Source organism: Struthio camelus, chromosome 5 (assembly GCF_040807025.1).
Source record: "Struthio camelus isolate bStrCam1 chromosome 5, bStrCam1.hap1, whole genome shotgun sequence".
Taxonomy (NCBI): Eukaryota; Metazoa; Chordata; class Aves; order Struthioniformes; family Struthionidae; genus Struthio; species Struthio camelus.
In genome coordinates this window covers 46,541,677-46,559,722 of record NC_090946.1, presented here as the reverse complement: position 1 = coordinate 46,559,722, position 18,046 = coordinate 46,541,677, and the positions used below count along the sequence as shown (strand labels likewise).

Here is an 18,046-nt window from a genome sequence, read left to right as displayed (position 1 = left end):
TGTTAATTCACTTCAGTCCTCATCCATCAATATAAACACTTCTTGCCTTTTTAAAAATCTGTAATTCTGGCTTCAATTTTTTTTATCATCATCCTATCTGTAAACTTTTATTAACCCTCTTTTCAAACTCCCACATTTCTCTCCTGTTTCTGCAGTTCCTTTGTCTGCTACTGCTGTTGTTACTCTCCAAGCTACCTCACTCTTAGTCTTCAGAGCTCTAGCCCATCCCTCACCTCAGCTCAGTGTTACAATATGATCTAGGACATACTGCACAAGCCTTTCACTAGTACCAACGTTCAACTACTCGTCTGGCCTAAGTAAATATCTTGGCAGAGATTCTTGAAGCCCCCTTTGTTCCTCTTTTTCCTTGACAGATTACTTTACTATCTTTACAAGAACAAGTTAACGGGTTTATATATAGTAACCACCCAAGAGCTCTGATGATACCATAACTGAAATAAGTTGCCCACAGAGAGATGGTATCTGCAGTCAGAGCTAGCTCAAGGACTGGAGGGGAAACAAACAAGAAAAGCATAGGAAGTAGGATGACAGTTTGGAAATTACAGAGCTGTAGCTTTATGTCAGTACCAGCCAGGTGAAATGAAATATTCATTAAAAAATACGAAAAGGAACACGTTACAAAGATCCATTAATTAAAGTCTTTGTATACAAAGCCAAGTCTCCAGTTTATTAGTTTTTGATAATATCATGTACTTAGGTGGCAAAGAACCAGAAAACACTGCTTTAAACTTTGCAAAAATAAATCACTAACAAGGCTGTTTTCAATTAAGAGTCTGTAGCTGAGGACAGCACAGACAATCACAGAATCACAGAATGGTTTAGGTTGGAAGGAACCTCTGGAGATCATCTAGTCCAACCTCCCCGCTCAAGCAGGGCCACCTAGAGCCCAGGATTGTCTCCAGACAGGTTTTGAGTATCTCCAGCAAAGGAGACTCCACTACCTCTCTGGGCAACCTGTTCCAATGCTCTGTCACCCTCACAGTGAAGAAGTTTTTTCTCAGGTTTAGGTGGAACTTCCTGTGTTTCAGTTTGTGCCCGTTGCCTCTTGTCCTGTTGCTGGGCACCACGGAGAAGAGACTGGCCTCATCCTCTTGGCACTCCCCCCTTCAGATACTTATACTTACAAAAAGAGGCAGATTTTTTTTTATACTAGAAACTGGCAAACGGTTAAAAAAAAGTCCCTCTTCATCATGGTAAAAGACACACAAAAGGGCCTGTGTTGTTCAACCCTGTTATTAAGACCCCAGAGGGAGCAAACAGGGAATTATCACGTTTGCAAATCGTAGCGGTTACCGATGTTGATGCAGATTAGACAAAAAAGCGCTCCACAAGCTTAACCACGCCCGCCAGGCCGGCTGCCCCGCCACCACCCGGACGAGCTGGGGCGGGCGCAGCCCCCGCGGGCCACCTCGCTGCCGGACACGCTCACTGCACACGCGCGGCGCGCCCGCGGGGGGGGGGGGGGGGGAGCTCCCGCCGGGACGCCCTTTGGGGCTCAGGCCGGGGGAGGGAGGCGCCTCGCCCGCTGCTGCCGCTGCCGCTACCGCTGCCGCCGCGCCCTGCGCACGCGCGTGGCCGTGGCTTCGCGCCCCGCGCTCCCCCGCGCGCACGCGGAGGGAGGAGCTCCCCCCCCCTCGCCGCGGAGAGGAAAGCACCGGAAGCGAGGGGAGCCGCACCATCGAGACGAGGGCCGGCCGGGCCGCTCTAGGCCTCGCGCATCGGCGGTTCCGGCCGGGCGGCATGGAGGAGCGGTGGTACCGGGCGGTGTCGGGGGCGCCCATCGCGCTGCGGTGCCGCCAGCACAGCGCCTCCTGCCGGGAGCTGGCGGTGCGCGGCCCCCGCCTGCAGCTCCGCTCGCTCAGCGCCGTCACCTCCTCGGTGTGGCTGGCGGCCTACGGGCTCTTCGCGCTCAGCGAGGTACCGCCCTGCGCCTCCGGGGCCGCGGCCCGGCCCGGCCCTGCCGCTCGCCGCGGCCCCGGGGAGCCCCCACCCGCCGGGCCGGGCCGGGGGGGAGGCGAGGGGGGTCTCGCCGCCGGGCGCCCTGCCGAGGGAGCGTCGTTGCTCGTGCCTCGCTGGGTCGGGGTGGGCGCGGCGCGGCAGCCGGCTGCTGGGGGCCCGCTGGCGCAGCCCCAGCGCCCCCGGCCGCTTCTCGGAGGCCCCGGTTGGTTTGTAGCTTGCCAGCTAGGGTAGATTTACGCGTGGGCGCTAGCGCGGCCTTGTGAGTTTACTCGGAGAGAGGAGGTGCGGGGACGTGGGGTGCAGGGTCCCTCCAAGGAGGTGAGTGATTCCTAGGAAAACCCCTCTGGGATTTTTCTGAGTGGAGCAAAGAGCACTGCACTACGAATGTCATTTACTTGCTCATGTTGCATAGTTGAGTCAACAAGACCTTGTCAGACAGTACAGATTTCAAAAGCGGCTGATAAATCGACAAGTATTGGCTTAGATATCTGATCTTTGATCCATGCTAACAGAGGAGGACTGCCTTCTGGACTCAGACCAATACTTTCACCCTGAGATTAAAGTCAAGAGCTTGGCTTGACTGAAAAGGCTGATCCCTGTGACCAGCACTATGATACACATCGCACTTCAGCTTTCTCAATAATCTTTCCCAAAGAGTGGAGACGGGGACTGAGAGACATAAATCAATTGGCAATGTTTCTGGTATGAAAAGATGGCTCGTCATCCTCTGGCTGGAAGGGGAGTTGTGGTCCAGTCTTATTTTTTACAAAAGCATATATCCTGAGCCAGCAGTTACCACCAGCTGTCTTCCTGCATGATTTTAAGTGAGTGCATGCAGCTTGTACGTAACTAACTGATTACAATCCTCCCTTTCTGCCAGGAAACCAGACCTGAAGGTCTTCAGCCTCTTTGTAGATTTCAGTGTCTGTAATTCTCCACTGATTTCACCATGATGACGAGCTCTGGGAGGAGTCCAGTATCCTTTCTCTTTGAATGCAGGCATGGCTTCTTTACCTCATATAGTGGTACAGTCACTAGTTGAGCTGGAGGGCCATGTAGCTCTGGTCCTTTGGGAACTGTCAGTTATGACTTTGATTTACAGGATGTGGCCTTTGGCTCTCTAAAACAAGTCCCAGAGATAGGTTGTAGGTTGAGAACATTTGGGATGTATTACCAGGTCTTCAGATGACTTACTGTTGCTTATAGTTTTATCAGTTAGACGTTATTTTATGTAATAGCTAGCAATCCCAAACTGCAGCATGCAAAAGACAGATTGTTCTCAGGCAAAGCTCGGAAGAAAGCAAACAGTCTCTAGAAGGGAGATGAAGTTTGAACAAGTTTAGACTCTCAGATTATAAGAAGAAAACTTGGATCTCCTAGGTCTTAGTCCAGATCTTTTAGCAAAACAAATTCTTTCCGCTCTGAGACTCCACCCTTAGCTCTAGTAAACATTTAAAATTTCTCTATTAGGTTGACATCACTTCTACAGATGTTTGTATGACATGCTGTCTTCTCTGATGCTCCTCACTGTTTTGAATGGAGTTTCCCGCACTAAATTTAGACGTGGATGAAGTTTTGTTGCTCATTTTGGTTTCAGTTCCCAATTCCTTCAGATCATACTATGGAGACTTGTGTTTGGTAATTTAAACCTCATTACCGGCCCAGTGAGTGCCCTGCATACATAGAGGACTCCACTTAATTAAAACTGCCATATAACTGTAGCCTTAATATTGTGGTTTACTCTGGAACATTACTTTGTATAAAGCAGTGTGTTAAGACTGGCGCTCTGTCTTTCCTTGGTTTGTGTTACAGAATAGTATGGTGCTTTCTGCTGCTATATTCATCACGCTCATCGGCCTGATTGTATATCTGCACTTTGTGAAGATTGACCAGGAATCACTGTTAGTCATTGGCTCACTCGGCATTCAGGTGACTTCATCCTATGCTTCAGGGAAGGAGAGCACAACCTTCATTGAGATGAGTCAGGTGAAGGATGTGGTTATCAATGAAGCCATCCACATGGTAATTGTATACAGTCTTTCTTCATGTGTATCTTTAGGCACACTTTGATCCAGCATGTTTTCATGAGAGTGGTTTACCAGAGAAAGTAAACACAGCAACATCTATAGCTTTGCTGATGTCAGGGGCTTTGTTCCAGATTTCTCTTTTTATTCTATCATCTGTTTTCTTACCTTTCAAGGAAAACTTAAAGCAAATATCCTCAAAAAGTCAAATCCATCCCTTAGATAATGCACTGAGCTACTGGTTTTAGTTCTTCCTGTTACACTGTTCTTATAAATTCCGATGTAAAACTCCGTAAGTATTCAATAAACCATAAGAAGATGGACCACAACCAAAAGAGGTGATTTTTTTTTTTTTCCTCAGTCTCTGGGGTTTTTTGCTATGCTTCTGTGGAAAAGCAGACAATGTATTTTTTGTTCTTTTCTGATTAAAAATCTAATAGAAAAAAATAGTTAAAATTATTTTATTGCCAGGTGAAGGGCAAAATGGTGTAGTATAAATTTAAATACTTGACTGTGGCCTGGGGTGATTGGGACATGGCATACACATTGCATTCAGCTGTTTCTGCTGCTGGAAGGAGGGCCAGTAACTTCTAGCAGAAGGGCTGAAGCAGATAGCTGAGAGAGGCAACATTTTAAAATGGCACCCATAAGTCCAGCAGAGCTGGAGTAATTTCTGTCAGATCCTGGAGTAATTTCTCGTAGCCTTATCTGAAAGAAATATGCTTTACTAAAAAAGTCTCTAAAGTTAATTTCAGTTAATCGGCCAGTCTGTGAGGGAAAGGCAGATCCTGTACATTAAAACATTTTGATTGCAGATAAAATTAATTGGTCTCTTTCTGATAGCAGACTTCTTCAGCTGAAACTGAATTTAAGTATAGGCTCTATCTTGAGAATTGTTTTGCTTTCTTAGCAATACCTTGAATGTCACCGCTAGACAAGGAAGAGAAGTGTACTAAACTTGCAGAATGGAAGATGTATTTTCGCAGCCACTTTTTTTTTTTGTTAGATCCTTATTGGATGTAGTTGCTATTCTGAAATTTTTCCTCTGGCTGATATTTCACATCCAGGAAGTTTCACTAACTCTCTTATCAGTATGAATGTGGCATGCAGATGGACTTTTGCAGCTTCATTTTATGCACCTCTTAAAACTGCCAAGATATTTGCCTTTTGGTGCAGTATGTGTTGCCTCAGGTTTTGTGTGCTGTATATCAATAAAGCTTGTTAAAGAAAAGGTCACTCTCAGATATACACATCTTCCATAAAATCCGTATGCTGATGAACTTTCTGTGACATGCGATAGATGCCTGAAGTGATCTAGGGTTCTCCTGTAAATTGTTTGCTTGTGCTTTCAGCTGCTGTGCAGCTTTGCTGATGCTATATTTCTCCCCTGTGGTGCCTATAGTATGGTTTCAGCATGTGTGTGGATTCTACACCAAAATGCACTGCACTGCATAACAAAGCCCTAGTTCAGGTGGTCTAAATTCCTGAGCTCTGTCCCTGAGCGTTCTGTATCCTGTTGGCGAAGGGTTTCTGAAGACCTAGAGCCAACCACTAAGACGTGTTAGGCACAAAGTCTTAGCTGAACTTCAGGATGCCCAAATCTGGGCCCTACTGGGTTTGTTCAGAGTTCTTCCTTTCAGAAACATATGCATAAATTGTGCCTGGGTTGCAGAAAGAGACCCCGGCCCAAGGTGAGATGTTTTCCTCCAAAACATACTTTTAGCTATTTCTCTTCCACGCTTTCTGAAAGGGGTGGTTTTTTTCCCAATCACTTTGAGTGCACAGACAAGAACTTACTTTGTGGAAGTGAACTTGGGAAGACGACCTGGAGATTAGTGTAGATCTTCAAGTTTTCTAGCAAAAGGAAATGAAAGCAATAGTTAGCTCTTTTTCTTTCTCTTTATGTGCAAATAGGCCCAAAAGCCTTTGTACTTTTTTTTTTTTTAATGTAAGACTTTCTATGCTGTGCTGTGCTACCATCACTGTCATGTTCAAACACAGTGATGAAGAACTGAGTTCACACAGGCGATTGCTAGTATAGTTGATGTCATTGTAGAGGAAAACAAATTCTTATTCATTCCTCAGAGTCTTCAGTTTGTTCACACATAGTATAACTTTTTAGAAGGGCAAAACAGAGAACTAGCAAAAGGGAATGCATCAAAAGAGCATAAGAGAAAAGCATTGTTAGCAGTAATGCTTATATCTTGGCTTTCTTTCCTGTATATTTTTTTGTTCTTAGGTTTTGTAATATCTTGCACTGCAGTGATTCAAATAGATTTTTGCAAGAAGGATGCTTTTGGGGAAGGGATGGCTTTTTCTGAAAATCAGACTGCCACCCTTCCTACTAAGAAGGCAGAGTTCACAGAACTAGACCTTTCTGATATCTTCAAGGCTGAAGACAAACAGGAAAAGGGAGAGAAAGAGACTGATTTCAAGCTTCTTTATGCATGATTTTGTAGCAAAAATATCTACCCTATTTACCTTCTTAAAACATTGTTTCTGCTGATTTACGTTTAGAAAACGCAAATGCTTCCTTCAAGCCAATGAGTTAAAACGGGTCGTTTTTCTACAGTAACTCCATGCACTTTGACAGCATTCTCAGATTTTGCTGATTTTGTCTGTTTGTCTTGTAGCAAAAAGTTATCTATTACCTGTGCATCCTTCTCCAGGACCCTCAGGATCCTCAGGGAGTGTCTGAGGTTGTGCCACTCTTTCAGGTGAGTCTGACTGAATTGTGGAGAAATCCAAACTTCTGGTTTGTGTGTGTACTAGATGTCTTGATGTATTTTTATTCTGCTACAAGCAGCCCATTACAAGTGTTTTTTTTTTTTTCCCTGGCTGAGCCTTCAGGTTGGTTCTTACAGTGCTTTGGAGCAGGTGGTATCAGAAGTCTCACAGAACCAAGTGCTGAGTATGCTTTCTCATCTGTCCTGCATTCAAAGAATATGGAGCTGTGTAAATTCGAACCCAACCAAAGCTTATATGAACTGAAAGTCTTTGGCTCATGTAGAGTAATGAGGACTCACACAGCTTTCTGTGTGCAGTTTCACGCTCAGCATTACCACCAGAACTACAGCACGGTGCTGTAGTTGATTTTTGTCTCAGGTCTGTGTGCCAAAAGTTCTCATAAAAACCTCCTTGGCATTAGACTGAGTTCCCCTTTTTTGCCCATTGGCAAAGATCACAGTACAAGCTATGAACAATTTGCTTAATGTATAATCACTTGTTTGCTTTGTTACCCTATTTCTCCTTTCTTGTCTTCTGCTAACCTATTCTGACCGTTCATAATCCCATCTTTGGGATGGGATTTCTTTCTGATTGAGCTTGCCTAACACAACAATACCTTGATCCTTGTGTGGTAGTAAGCAGTACAGATGTACCTCACATCTTAGACTGCTGTTTTCATAGCCTTCTTTGTCCTTCTGAAGTTACTTGTTACTGGTGTATATCAGCTTGAAGTCCGCATCCAGTTTATGACCAGATACGGTTAGTCCTCAGCTAAACACTTTCAGGTACAGATTTACTGATCCGTTGATACTTGCTGCTGACTCAGTCCCACAATCCTAAAAGCATTTACTAACAATAATATAAATGAAGTATTTCACACGTAGTTAAGGAGAAAAACAGATTTGCTGGAAGACTACAACTAATGAATTCCTGACAGCTGCACTCAGGAACCTGCTTTTAGTTGCTCGTGCTCCTTGGCATCTTCGAAGGGGCTGCCTGGCATTTTTATGGTTTCTTTTTCTTCTAGCTCAACTCTGAACAATGTTATTTCCATGGAAATATCTTGATATTGGTAGATTTGACTCCAGCAGCAAAGGAGGTACAGAAAGAGATCCGTCAGTTTGAAATTCATTACCTGCCAGTAATTCTTGCTTCTAAAGTGTGAGTTATTATGTTACTTAGTTTTGAGAGGGCAGTAACTAGTAACTCTGTTGCAACTCATTCATTGGGTCTCTGTTCCTCTAAGTCATATCAGCCTTCAAAAATAGCGTTTACCGTGTCACTGAGCCCAGGAATGTTTCTGTGCTGAATTTGACCTGTTGTTCTCTTAAGCAACATTTGCAAGGAGAGGCATTTGATGGACTTTATACGGCAATTTTGTTTTGGAAGCCCAAAAGTCATGGGACCATAGGGACTGAGTGACTCAGGAGGTCAGATGAGGGCTGGGGAAACTTTCGCCTCTTTGCTGCTCCAGGTCAGAAGTGATGGAAAGTCATTATACTTTGACCACCATTCCCTGTTTGCCTGAAATGAATTGATGTTTTCAGTTAATCTTCTGTTGTCCTCTCATTAACAGTACTAGCAGAGGTGAAGGGCCAGTAGTCTAAACTCCCTATTCTGAAGGTAGATTTTTGAGGGTGGAAGTCTGTTAGGATGCTGCATTAGTGTATGGAAATCTGCTGTTCTGGAGGTAAATAGAGGTAGTACAACCTAATCATAGGCTAAGGGGCTGGAAGATGTGGATTTTTTTTTTTTTCCCCCCCGTGTTCTCACTGTGCGCTGTGAGCAGAGAAAGGGGAGGATTTCTCATTTGGTGAGTGACTCAGGCTAACTGCAGAATGGTGCTGTGTGTTCTGACCGGACAGCTGTAGGGAGTAGTGTTTTTCATCACAGAGCAGGTATAGCTTGTGGCTAAGCAGTGGCTTAGCAGTGGCTTTGTCTTCACCTCCAGGCTACATCAAACACGTCCTGGAATTTGCTAGACTAGTTCTCAGTGAACACATAAAAGGAAAATCTATTCTCTGTTGACTTAAGGTGAGATAATAAAGCTAATCAACTACAGATGCCTTACTGTTACATTCCTTCTACGTGCATACTTCTGACAGTCAGCTTTATGTCAGCTATCTCCATATTCCTTTCTCTGCCTGACAGATCTCACTGGGTGGGAAGTTAAAGCTTTCCAGCTCTTTTTCAGCTGGTTCAGTCTGATTCTCTGTTGCTTGACTTGACTTCTAGAGCTCCAAGCCACGTCTGGACTGCTTGATGGAAGTGTACAAAAGTTGTCAAGAAATCCTGGAGCAGAGGAAGACAACTCCCCAGTCAAGTGGAATAAAATAAAAAAAAAAAAATCAAGACAGACTTTCAGCAGAATTTGGAGGCACACATGGAAAAGCAAGCAAAACTGACCCATGGTGTGTTTGGTTGGTTGGTTGTTGTTGTTTTGTTTTGTTTTGTTTGTTTGTTTTTTAAATTAGATAAGTAGAATGTGGTACAGCAGGAGAATGATGTTAAGGCTGAAGGCCTGCACAGAATCACAGGGCTATTATAGTAGAAAATGTCAGCTCAGGAACACGATCGACCCTTGTGCCAGGGTGCTGTCATCTATTGCTGTGAAGACAGGTGAGTAGAACTTTTTAAGAGTCAGACAGAAAAGGTTTCTCCAGGCCTCCCCAAGAAAGAATTAGGGGAAATGCAACAAGGAGGGGTCAAAAGCATGCATGGATTGTGTATTCTTTAGTGGATCTGAAAATTCTGATATACACACAATGGCCAGATTGCCCCAAATGTGCATTTTTTATGAGTTTCTTCTCAACCTTTTCTTTGAAAAAAAGACCACTCTAGAAGACGAAAACTGATGGATGGGTTAGGATGGTAACTTCCTCTGATCCGTAGGGGGATTTCAGAAGAAAATAACAGAAAATTAAAATATACTGTAGCATTCAGTTACATTCACTAAAATGTCTACTGTTCTTTAAAAGGGCCGCATCAGTTGCCCTTGGAATATGAGAAAATATGTTGTTGAACATGGTGAGAATGACTGTGTGAATAAAGCTGTATCGATTTATGTTCTAGGGAGTAACTGAATGATGGGACACTCTTCCTTACTGATAATCTAAGCGTTATGGTAACTTTAAATAGTATTTTCCTCTCCTTTGTTTCTGTGACACTGTAGTAATGCAACTGAGGCAATTCAGAATGTCTTCAGAACAAGAGCTAAACCAGCAAGTTGGCAGGAGCCTAAGGGTCATGATTAGTTTGCATACAATGCCCTATTACAGCTGTCTACATAATCTAGAAGTAAAATAGTTTGCGCATCATCATGGAATACTGTAGAGTTAAGGTGATTTTTGACTGTCATGAAGTTTTAAAGACACAGGTTAGCTCATGTCACAGGAAGAAGTATATTCTAGTTGTCAAAGGCAGAAGCTTTGGGATGTGCCGCTTGTTTTTGCATGATCTTGTTTGGTTACAGTTTTCTGTAATTTCTGACAAGTGCTTTTAATGATGGATTTGGGTCCAGTTCTGCTCTAATGTAGGTTGGTGGGTCTCTCTGAAATTAATGAAGCTGCACTCTGATGCAAGCTGTGTTTGCCTGCACGTTCAGGCAAATCTGGAGAGGAGAGGGTGGATGTTGGGAGGTTGAGTTGGCCATTAACAAGACCCTGGAAGCGTGACTGTATAAATGATTGTGGAGGTCCTTTGACTGAAGAACCAGGTGGTATGCTAGAGTTGTGTATGCAGTTGCTCATGACTCCGTGGTGTGGTTAAGGCAGGTTTTGTCCCTTCAAGTGGCAGAGAAATGGTGAGAAGCCTTGGAGAGATGGTAACCTGGACAAAGCACAACAGCAGGAAGATTTGCAGAGAAGAGGGGAGAACGTATCAGAAGGGAAATTATGTCTCAGCGGAGAGGAGTCCTGAGCCTAAGAGCGTGCTGGGAACAGTGACTATACCATGAGGTCCTGAGAATGTGCATTGTGGGAATGAAGGAGTTACTGTGTCACAGGAGAAAGTCTGGAAGACTGTTTTAGCCAGCTTTTGAAGGAGTGAACATCCTAAGCTCGTGGAGGTGCGTATGTCATCCTAGTGATCCACTAAAGCTGAGAATTGGAAGATCAGCAGAGAGAAACAAGGAGTCAGACTAGCGCAGGTCTGCCCCAGGATGCTAAACCTCATCTTTGTATACATCTGTTTTATCTCAGGGCTGTTTTGGCTTTTAAAATAATTGTTTCACTCTGAGAGTAAATACAGCTTCATTCATGACAACTGCATTTTATTAAGAACAAACAGAAATCTCACATTATCACCTAGTCAGCCTTTTGCATACACACAGCAGTTAGAAAAACCAAAGGCATTTGTCATCACATTCTATACTATATTCTGTAGTCCAGCCATTGCCAAAAGCAGTGATTAAAATAAAAAGTTTCTATACCAATCATACAGAATAGGTATCTACACAGGTTTTTTTTGTTTTGTTTTTTGAAATCAGGTAGGCTATAAACAGGAGGTATATGTACATCCATCAGAGTGGGTTGGTCCCTGAAATACTCAAGTATTGGTGAATATTTGTAAGAAATAAGGCGAGGGAAAGAAGTCATATACCACACTTGTGAATTTAAAGTGCAGTTATGTCAGAAAATAATGAGCTTCACGACAGCCCTGGCTTATTCAACGTCTGCTTCCTCTTTGCCCCTGACACAAGTCTCTAAGAACCTAAGTGTTAGTGCTGTAAGTTAAGTACAGCCTCCAAATAGTCAACTGGAGATTTTTCTGCTGTGAGCATCCCCAGTGCAGATGATAGCTTATTCTGAAGCAGCTTTGTTACTGGCAGGTTACAAGCAGCAGCCTGCCAAGTGCACCTTTAGGTTCCAGAGGAATTGTTTGCTGCAGGTGACTGAGCGAGGAGGAATAACGCTCACATCTGTCCTAAGATCACTAAGAAAATGTGTGTTATGAGAGAGAGGATGCATACTACTGACCACTATATCAGGCTACTTAGTCATTTGAAAGTATCTAGGAAAAAAAAAGACTAAAGCAATGCCTTCTCAAAATTATTTTTTGGCTCAGAAAGCTTCTGTCCTTTACAATAGCTTGACAGAATGGTCCTTAAATTCATGACAAGTGGGTAGATTGCAGTATGTGTGGATCAGGTCTCTGTTTGTATAATCTTTTCCTGATTTATGGCTGCCATATTGTTCCTCCCATAACCCCCCCCCTTTTTTTTAATGTTTTGCTGACAAGGGATTGTTCAGAATTATACAAAATGTTTGTCTCTCTCCCATATTCTTCTCTTTTAGTTTATGGCTATGCACCCACTATAACCTTAAACAGAAACTTTTTGAAGTATCAGCATTGGCTGGATATTTCAGGGTTGGTGGCAGGTACAAGGAAGTAAACACACTGGTATGGTTTGTTCATTTGTGAATGGCTTTAGTTTGTTATTACTGAATTCTTTATAATGGTTGGATTCACACTGTTTTAATTTGATTTTTTTGTGATTTTTTTTTTTTCCCTTGGGCAATGTGCTCTAGATGACCCTGCTGAGCAAGGGGGTTGGACTAGATGATCTCCAGCGGTCCCTTCCAACCTCAACCATTCTGTGAATGCAAAATTGTTATGAAGTTCTACATAGTACTTTAGAAAAGGGCAATTATTCTTACTTAGATTTTTAGAAGGCTTATGAAAATAGTAGAACTCAAGCTAGGTAGCTGTAGATGTTCAAAAAGAATGGTTATTTTTCTTTGTTTAAAATTCATTAGTCTTTCTTCAGAGGGGCAAACCCTTTGCAGCTGATAAAAAAAACATTATTTAGGAAAGTGAAGGACAGTACTTGGATATACATTTGCTGACTACCTCCTCCTTGCTTTGATAGCATGAAGGAAGCAGGGGTCTGAAAGGAGCAACTTCTGTGAAGTCAGAATGGCAGCGCTGGTTTGGGTTTTTTTGGAAAGATCTGTGCCAGTTGCTGAAAGACAAAAAGTACAAAATTTGCCTTCCTTTGTCAGAGATTATGTGCAGTTTCAAACACATCCCAAAACATAGCAGTGATTAACAGAAAGAGTCTTTGAAAGTGCTTGTCTGATGCTGGGCACGTGACACATTCAGCCCTGCAGCAGAGATCCAGTCTTCATCCATCACATGGAATAGCGTAGACTCCTGTAATACATCAGTCCTGTTGGAGCTAGGGCATCATCTGACGCTGTTCCACTCCCAGTCGTCGAGAGTCCTCAATATGCAAAAAAGCCAGGTTTCCACCTTTAGTTAATTAAGGTTGAAATCATTCTCAAATACCACCGAACTCTTGTTCCAAACTCCCTATTTCAGGTATAAAATAATCCTTGACCCCCACCAGGGTGGTTCTTGTCAGTTTAGTTCCTCTTCCTTCAGGACAGTTTGTTCTTCCTTTCTTTCCGGTCTGGAGCCAGGACTAGGAAAGGTTCTGTGCCTTTAAATTTGGGCACCAGATTCAGGGAGGAGTCATTTAGGGAAAGTTAAAATTGTAGTCTTGGTTGTGTTAAGCTGTTGCATAAAAACACAATTATTGTAGGTCTCTATAAAAAGACTGTCTTAATTTTTATTTTGGGAGTGGCAGCAGAGAATCTAAACACTGCTGAGAACTTTATGTTCTGGTTGTCAATAGCCATCATACTAGAGTTCCAGTTATCCCTAAACTACCTAATCAAACTGTCATGTTAATCTTTACGCTCCAGTAATTGCCTTTTTCCATGTGCATCTAGTTTGTGATGCAGTGATATGCAACGCCTCATACAGGCATCATTCAACAGGATGCATCCTTGTGCAGAGTTCATGCCACATGCCACAGTATCCATTACCACCTGTTTTTAATTTTAACAGGACTGTGTAGTGAGCTAGCTGCAATCAAGTCCAAGCCTATATACAAGGCAGACCAGCCCCGTGCAGAGTTTACAGTCTAATTCAGGTAAAGAGCTGGCAAGTTAATGATTGATGCAAACAGAAGATTCTTAAAAATAATGAGAATAACTGAAAGGAGCTGTGATGAGGAAGAAAGTCCAACTCTGAAACTCATAATGGCCTGAGGTTCCAGACATAGGGTATGCAGTGGTCTAAAGGCAGGTGCAAGCTGAGAAAGGGAGGGAATCAAAGAAAATGTATGCACCTGAAAGAAAAGCAGTAAGATCAGGAGATGCAAGAAAAACAGGTAGAAGGAAAGATGTGGGGGATGTAATGTGACCAGAACACTGTGCAGGGAAGTGACCTGAGGCATGGTGTGTTGGATGGAATGTGGCATGGAAAGGAAACTCCTGCAGAGTTTCAAAATCAAGCTTTGTGAAAAGAAAGGCCACTGCCTTTACCCACACTAAGGAACTTTATGTATTATTATGGAGAAAGAATTGGAGCCTGCATTAAAACAAGGTGGGTAACCAGCAAAATCACAGCAGTCTAATTCAGTACAGAGCAGTGCAAAACAAACAAACAAAAAAAACCACCACCCAAGCCATTTGGAATGAGCTCTCAGAGCAGGGTGGGACCCTTAGTGCTTCGGGGCATGGAAGGGAAAGAGCACGGACTTTCAGTCTCCCAGAGCTTGTTACCAGGTGTTGTGCTTTGGGAAGGTTGTGTAGAGGATGGGAGCGAGGTTGTTGAATGGTAGTTAATATAGCTGGCAATAAGAAGTGTTGCTTCAACAATCTAGGGAAAAAAGAAAATGATTAACTGTAAGTCAATTAGAGGAGAAAGTGCCCTTTGATTTTTAATCCCTATTGGCTGCAAAACTTTTGCAGACAACTGTGTCTCACATGAAGTTGTTCAGTTTTGAAGTTAAAGCCTGTATTGAATAAGTTACTCAAAGGTTCCAGCTTGCAAGGGATTTCTTGAATGTATATTCAAGAATATACAAGTACAGCAGCCCAAAGTACCATTCCCCAGTACTTGTACAAAATGCCTAGCTGTGATTCTGCCAGATGGAAAGAAGCTCTCTCACTGTTTATTTTATAATTACCTTTGGAACTGCCATTGTGAAAAGGAGCTTTTCACTGCTGTGTTTTCCAGAACTCCTGTCTTTCATTTGACTGACTACAATCATGAAGTCATCTCGACAGCCTCCAAATGTCAGCACAGAAGAGTATGAATAAGAGAGCTTCAAGTGCTGCAGACAATAAAGAGTTGGAAAGAGTCATACTTCTGGTTTAAAAAAAAAATCCATATCAAAATGATGTTATTTGCTATTTACTGGTAGAACACTAGATCTCCAGCAGTAACAGCCAGCCATGCCCCTGTGAAGGGCTTGACTGTATCATTTACAGCTGGCAGAGAAATCTCAAATGAGAAGTGTATTTGTAGGATTTTCCCAATTTGCCTGGTGCCTCACTACTTCAGAGCAGCAGCCCAAACTCTTGCTATATCCCCAGTGGAGGTAATGAAGTCCATCCACCACTGACATTTTACAAGATGTCTGAGCTTGTTTGCTGCCTATCAAGTTAGCTATCTCATGAAACCTTACCTTCTGGCATAACTGTAATTTTCCTGTGTTTATGTAGTGCTCAAAAACAGCCCTTGCTTCCCTCATCTCTAACGTCTGCAAATTAACTTCTGGCTTCATCTGAAGTTAAAGGGAAACTTCTACTGACTTTATGAGGACACAATGTGTTTTTGTGGGAGACGAGTTATTTTTCTTAAACACTGTTCCTCACCATACCATAGTGTTATAATCCAGTATGCTGATACCATCTTCATTCACAGCTATCCAGACTGGACAGTCTTCCAAGGAAGAAGGCAAAATAGGCTGGGGAAGTGAAAATATAATAATTTAGATATTTCTTGAATGCCACAGATAAGAAGTTTCTGATGCAACTCTTTCTTGGGTTTTAAGGCTAAAGTGGAGGTGAGAGAGAATGCCATAGGCTCACTGGTTTGATTTTTAAGATGGCACCTTTCAAAATCTGGAATGACTTTTTTTTTTTTTTTGGGAAGACAGATAGATTTACACATAGATGAAACAATGACAAAGATTTTTCAGATTAGTTAAATCCCATCATTATCATTAAAACTGAAGATAAAGCTGGGAGAAAGTGACAGAACAGCAGTTCCGCTCTGTTCTGGTTCTAGTTCTTACACTACCCCTTCAGTCAGGCAGTCAAGCCTGCTCATTTCTATCGTGCCAGTGCACCATACACCTCATCAATGCAATTTTCTGTCTTGCAGATTTCGGCAAATGTGCATCAGTCACCTGTTAAAAATGTGTTATATGTTGTTATGACTAATGACATGAGTCTCTCCTGGCAATCTGCTGTTATGTGGCTAATGCCATAATTTTTGCTGTTTAACTATTGAAAAGTTATAACATATGTTAGTCATCAGAAATATCAGTATTATTTCAACTCTGGATGGAACTTTCTGTACTCTGATTCTTCAGTGTCAGTCACCTCAAACACCAGTAACAACTTCTGCTTTTACTGCTGATAGCCACAAAGTCTAGGGGAAATCACTGTGCTTGCCTGGACTTTTTGGAAGTTTCTTGTATGTTTACTCAAGAGGTCCCTTTTATCCTTATACTTTATTCTGTAACTACAACAACTTTGACTTCAAAGCAAGGGGATATGTAACCATGAGCAAGACCCCCCCCCCCCCTTCTCAAATATTCAAGAGGGGGAGGCTCCTGCTTGGTTGGGGAAGACACTTAATGCCAAAACAAGACTTCTCAGACAGACCACCATATGCTAAGACATTAATTTGGGCAGGGGTAATAGAAATAGAGCTCTAGCCTGGGATGGGCTATGGGATGGGACAAGCTATTGGGAACAGCACTCCCACTAGAAGAGCACTTTGCTCTTCTGCTGATGGCTGTGGGCTGGCAGCTTAGTCAATCTGTGCCTCAATTTTTCTGTTTGTGCACCAGGACAGCAGCAACACTTGCCCCTCTCATTTGGTAGGGAGAACAGGACTGAAATACCCATTCTCCTTTTAGCTAGCATTAGCTGCGGGGCATGATTTATGGGGGGGCTCTTCTCTTTTCCTCTCAGTGGTATGTCAATATTTTTAAAACTATCATTGCAGCCTTGATGACCAGGAAACACCTGCCTGTAAAAGCTTTGGAAAGGTGTAGTAGGGAGAGGTAGTATCTTGTATCATGATGAACTCATGCAGCCAAGGAAGGATTTTCAGCATTTATTACGGAACGCTAGCAGCCCCTAGCGTCTAGAACCTGTTCTTCTTTCTAAACCGGTTTGGTAACCAGAGCTGGTCCAGAGCAGTATTGTTCAGTTTTTCCCCTTCCTGAAGTAGGAGCATTTTCAACCTGTTCTACTAGAGATCACAGATGTAGCTCTGCTGGGAGAGTCCACTCTCAAGAAAGGGAAAAAATGTGTTCCAGTTACCTTAGCAGCAAATATTTTGGTTCCAAAGAGAGGCCATTTCCGGGCCACCGTCAAATAAATTCGAACACATTCTGGTGGAGAGCATCCCTGCAGCATCATCCACTTTGTTGCCAGCCTGTCAGCCACTTGCCTTTCAGAATCCAAGACACAAGACGGCACCACTTACTAATGTCTTTCAAGGTAAGTAAAATTATATCAGATTATAAATGTACCTTTCATTCCAAAGGGCTATTCTACATAACACCACATACAGGGCTGGTAGCACTGTCAATTAGGAAGGTTGTACAACCTGAGTTTATTTTAGCAGTTTCTGTACATCCACGATTATTTTACTATTACTTAACACTGTAATGCCCAGGAATCCCAGTCATATACCAGTTGCTCAATGCTGTATATACTGAACAACTGTAAATGCATTCAAACAGCTGTTGCAGTAAAATCCTGCCCAGCTTGTCTTCAGATTCAGTTATACTCTCACCTTCATCTTAACAAGTCTGTAATATGAGCTGTGTGGAGCAGCAATACATATTAACCGACTCCTGATTTGGCTTGCTAGGGTTGGTTTGATTGGGAGCTATCCTGCCACATGCACATGGAAGCTGTTTGCTTCCCAGAGGGAACTGTGCTAGTTCTACCGCTGCATCCCTGAATAGCTTGGGACCTGGGAGATTACCTTTATCTCTGGGTAAAACAGCTGAGATCCATGGCAATGCCTGAATTCTGTTCATGAGCAATTCAGGTCTGTGGATAGTGTGCAAGAATTTCAAAGTCAGAATAGCAGAAAGCCCTGCCAGAACATGTCCTACCAGAATTACTGCATGGCCTGAAGCAGCCCACATATACTGGCTTAATGGTTTGTTGCAAGCGTTAGGCATCTGGATTTCATTGAGACTTGGGGGAAAGGTAAAACAAAAATTCAGAAATAAAAATAATCTTGGGTTTAGACAGGTTAAGAGTTTGTTG

The 18,046-nt window shown here is 42.9% G+C and overlaps 2 protein-coding genes across 8 annotated transcripts in view; one reads left to right on the top strand and one right to left on the bottom strand.

Moving 5' to 3' along the window:
* Positions 1–1,478: 1,478 nt before the first annotated feature.
* PIGH (phosphatidylinositol glycan anchor biosynthesis class H) lies at positions 1,479–16,092 on the top strand. Of its 4 annotated transcripts, XR_011141532.1 has the most exons (7): positions 1,479–1,938; positions 3,793–4,002; positions 6,638–6,721; positions 8,967–9,142; positions 10,521–10,797; positions 13,584–13,668; positions 14,760–16,092. XR_011141532.1 is itself a non-coding variant. In XM_068946219.1 (4 exons), exons 1-4 carry the CDS (start codon positions 1,762–1,764, stop codon positions 9,066–9,068), a joined length of 573 nt encoding a protein of 190 aa, XP_068802320.1. In that variant the 5' UTR covers positions 1,479–1,761; the 3' UTR covers positions 9,069–9,795. The 4 variants fall into 4 exon arrangements, 1 of the variants encoding a protein (XP_068802320.1); XR_011141533.1 differs by lacking the exon at positions 10,521–10,797; XR_011141534.1 differs by lacking the exons at positions 10,521–10,797; positions 13,584–13,668 and having other exon boundaries at positions 14,760–14,896.
* Positions 13,359–18,046, bottom strand: part of PLEKHH1 (pleckstrin homology, MyTH4 and FERM domain containing H1) — a 57,584-nt gene continuing 52,896 nt past the window's right edge. For 2 of the 4 annotated variants that reach the window (XM_068946217.1, XM_068946216.1), the window contains exons 26-29: positions 17,084–17,213; positions 15,406–15,492; positions 14,710–14,856; positions 13,359–14,399 (exon numbers count right to left, since the gene is read on the bottom strand). In XM_068946217.1, coding sequence (XP_068802318.1) covers positions 14,223–14,399; positions 14,710–14,856; positions 15,406–15,492; positions 17,084–17,213 — 541 coding nt within the window. In that variant the 3' untranslated portion in view covers positions 13,359–14,222. Of the gene's footprint in view, positions 14,400–14,709; positions 14,857–15,405; positions 15,493–17,083; positions 17,214–17,756; positions 17,825–18,046 lie in introns of those variants that run through there. The other 2 variants (XR_011141531.1, XM_068946218.1) reach the window with 2 other exon arrangements.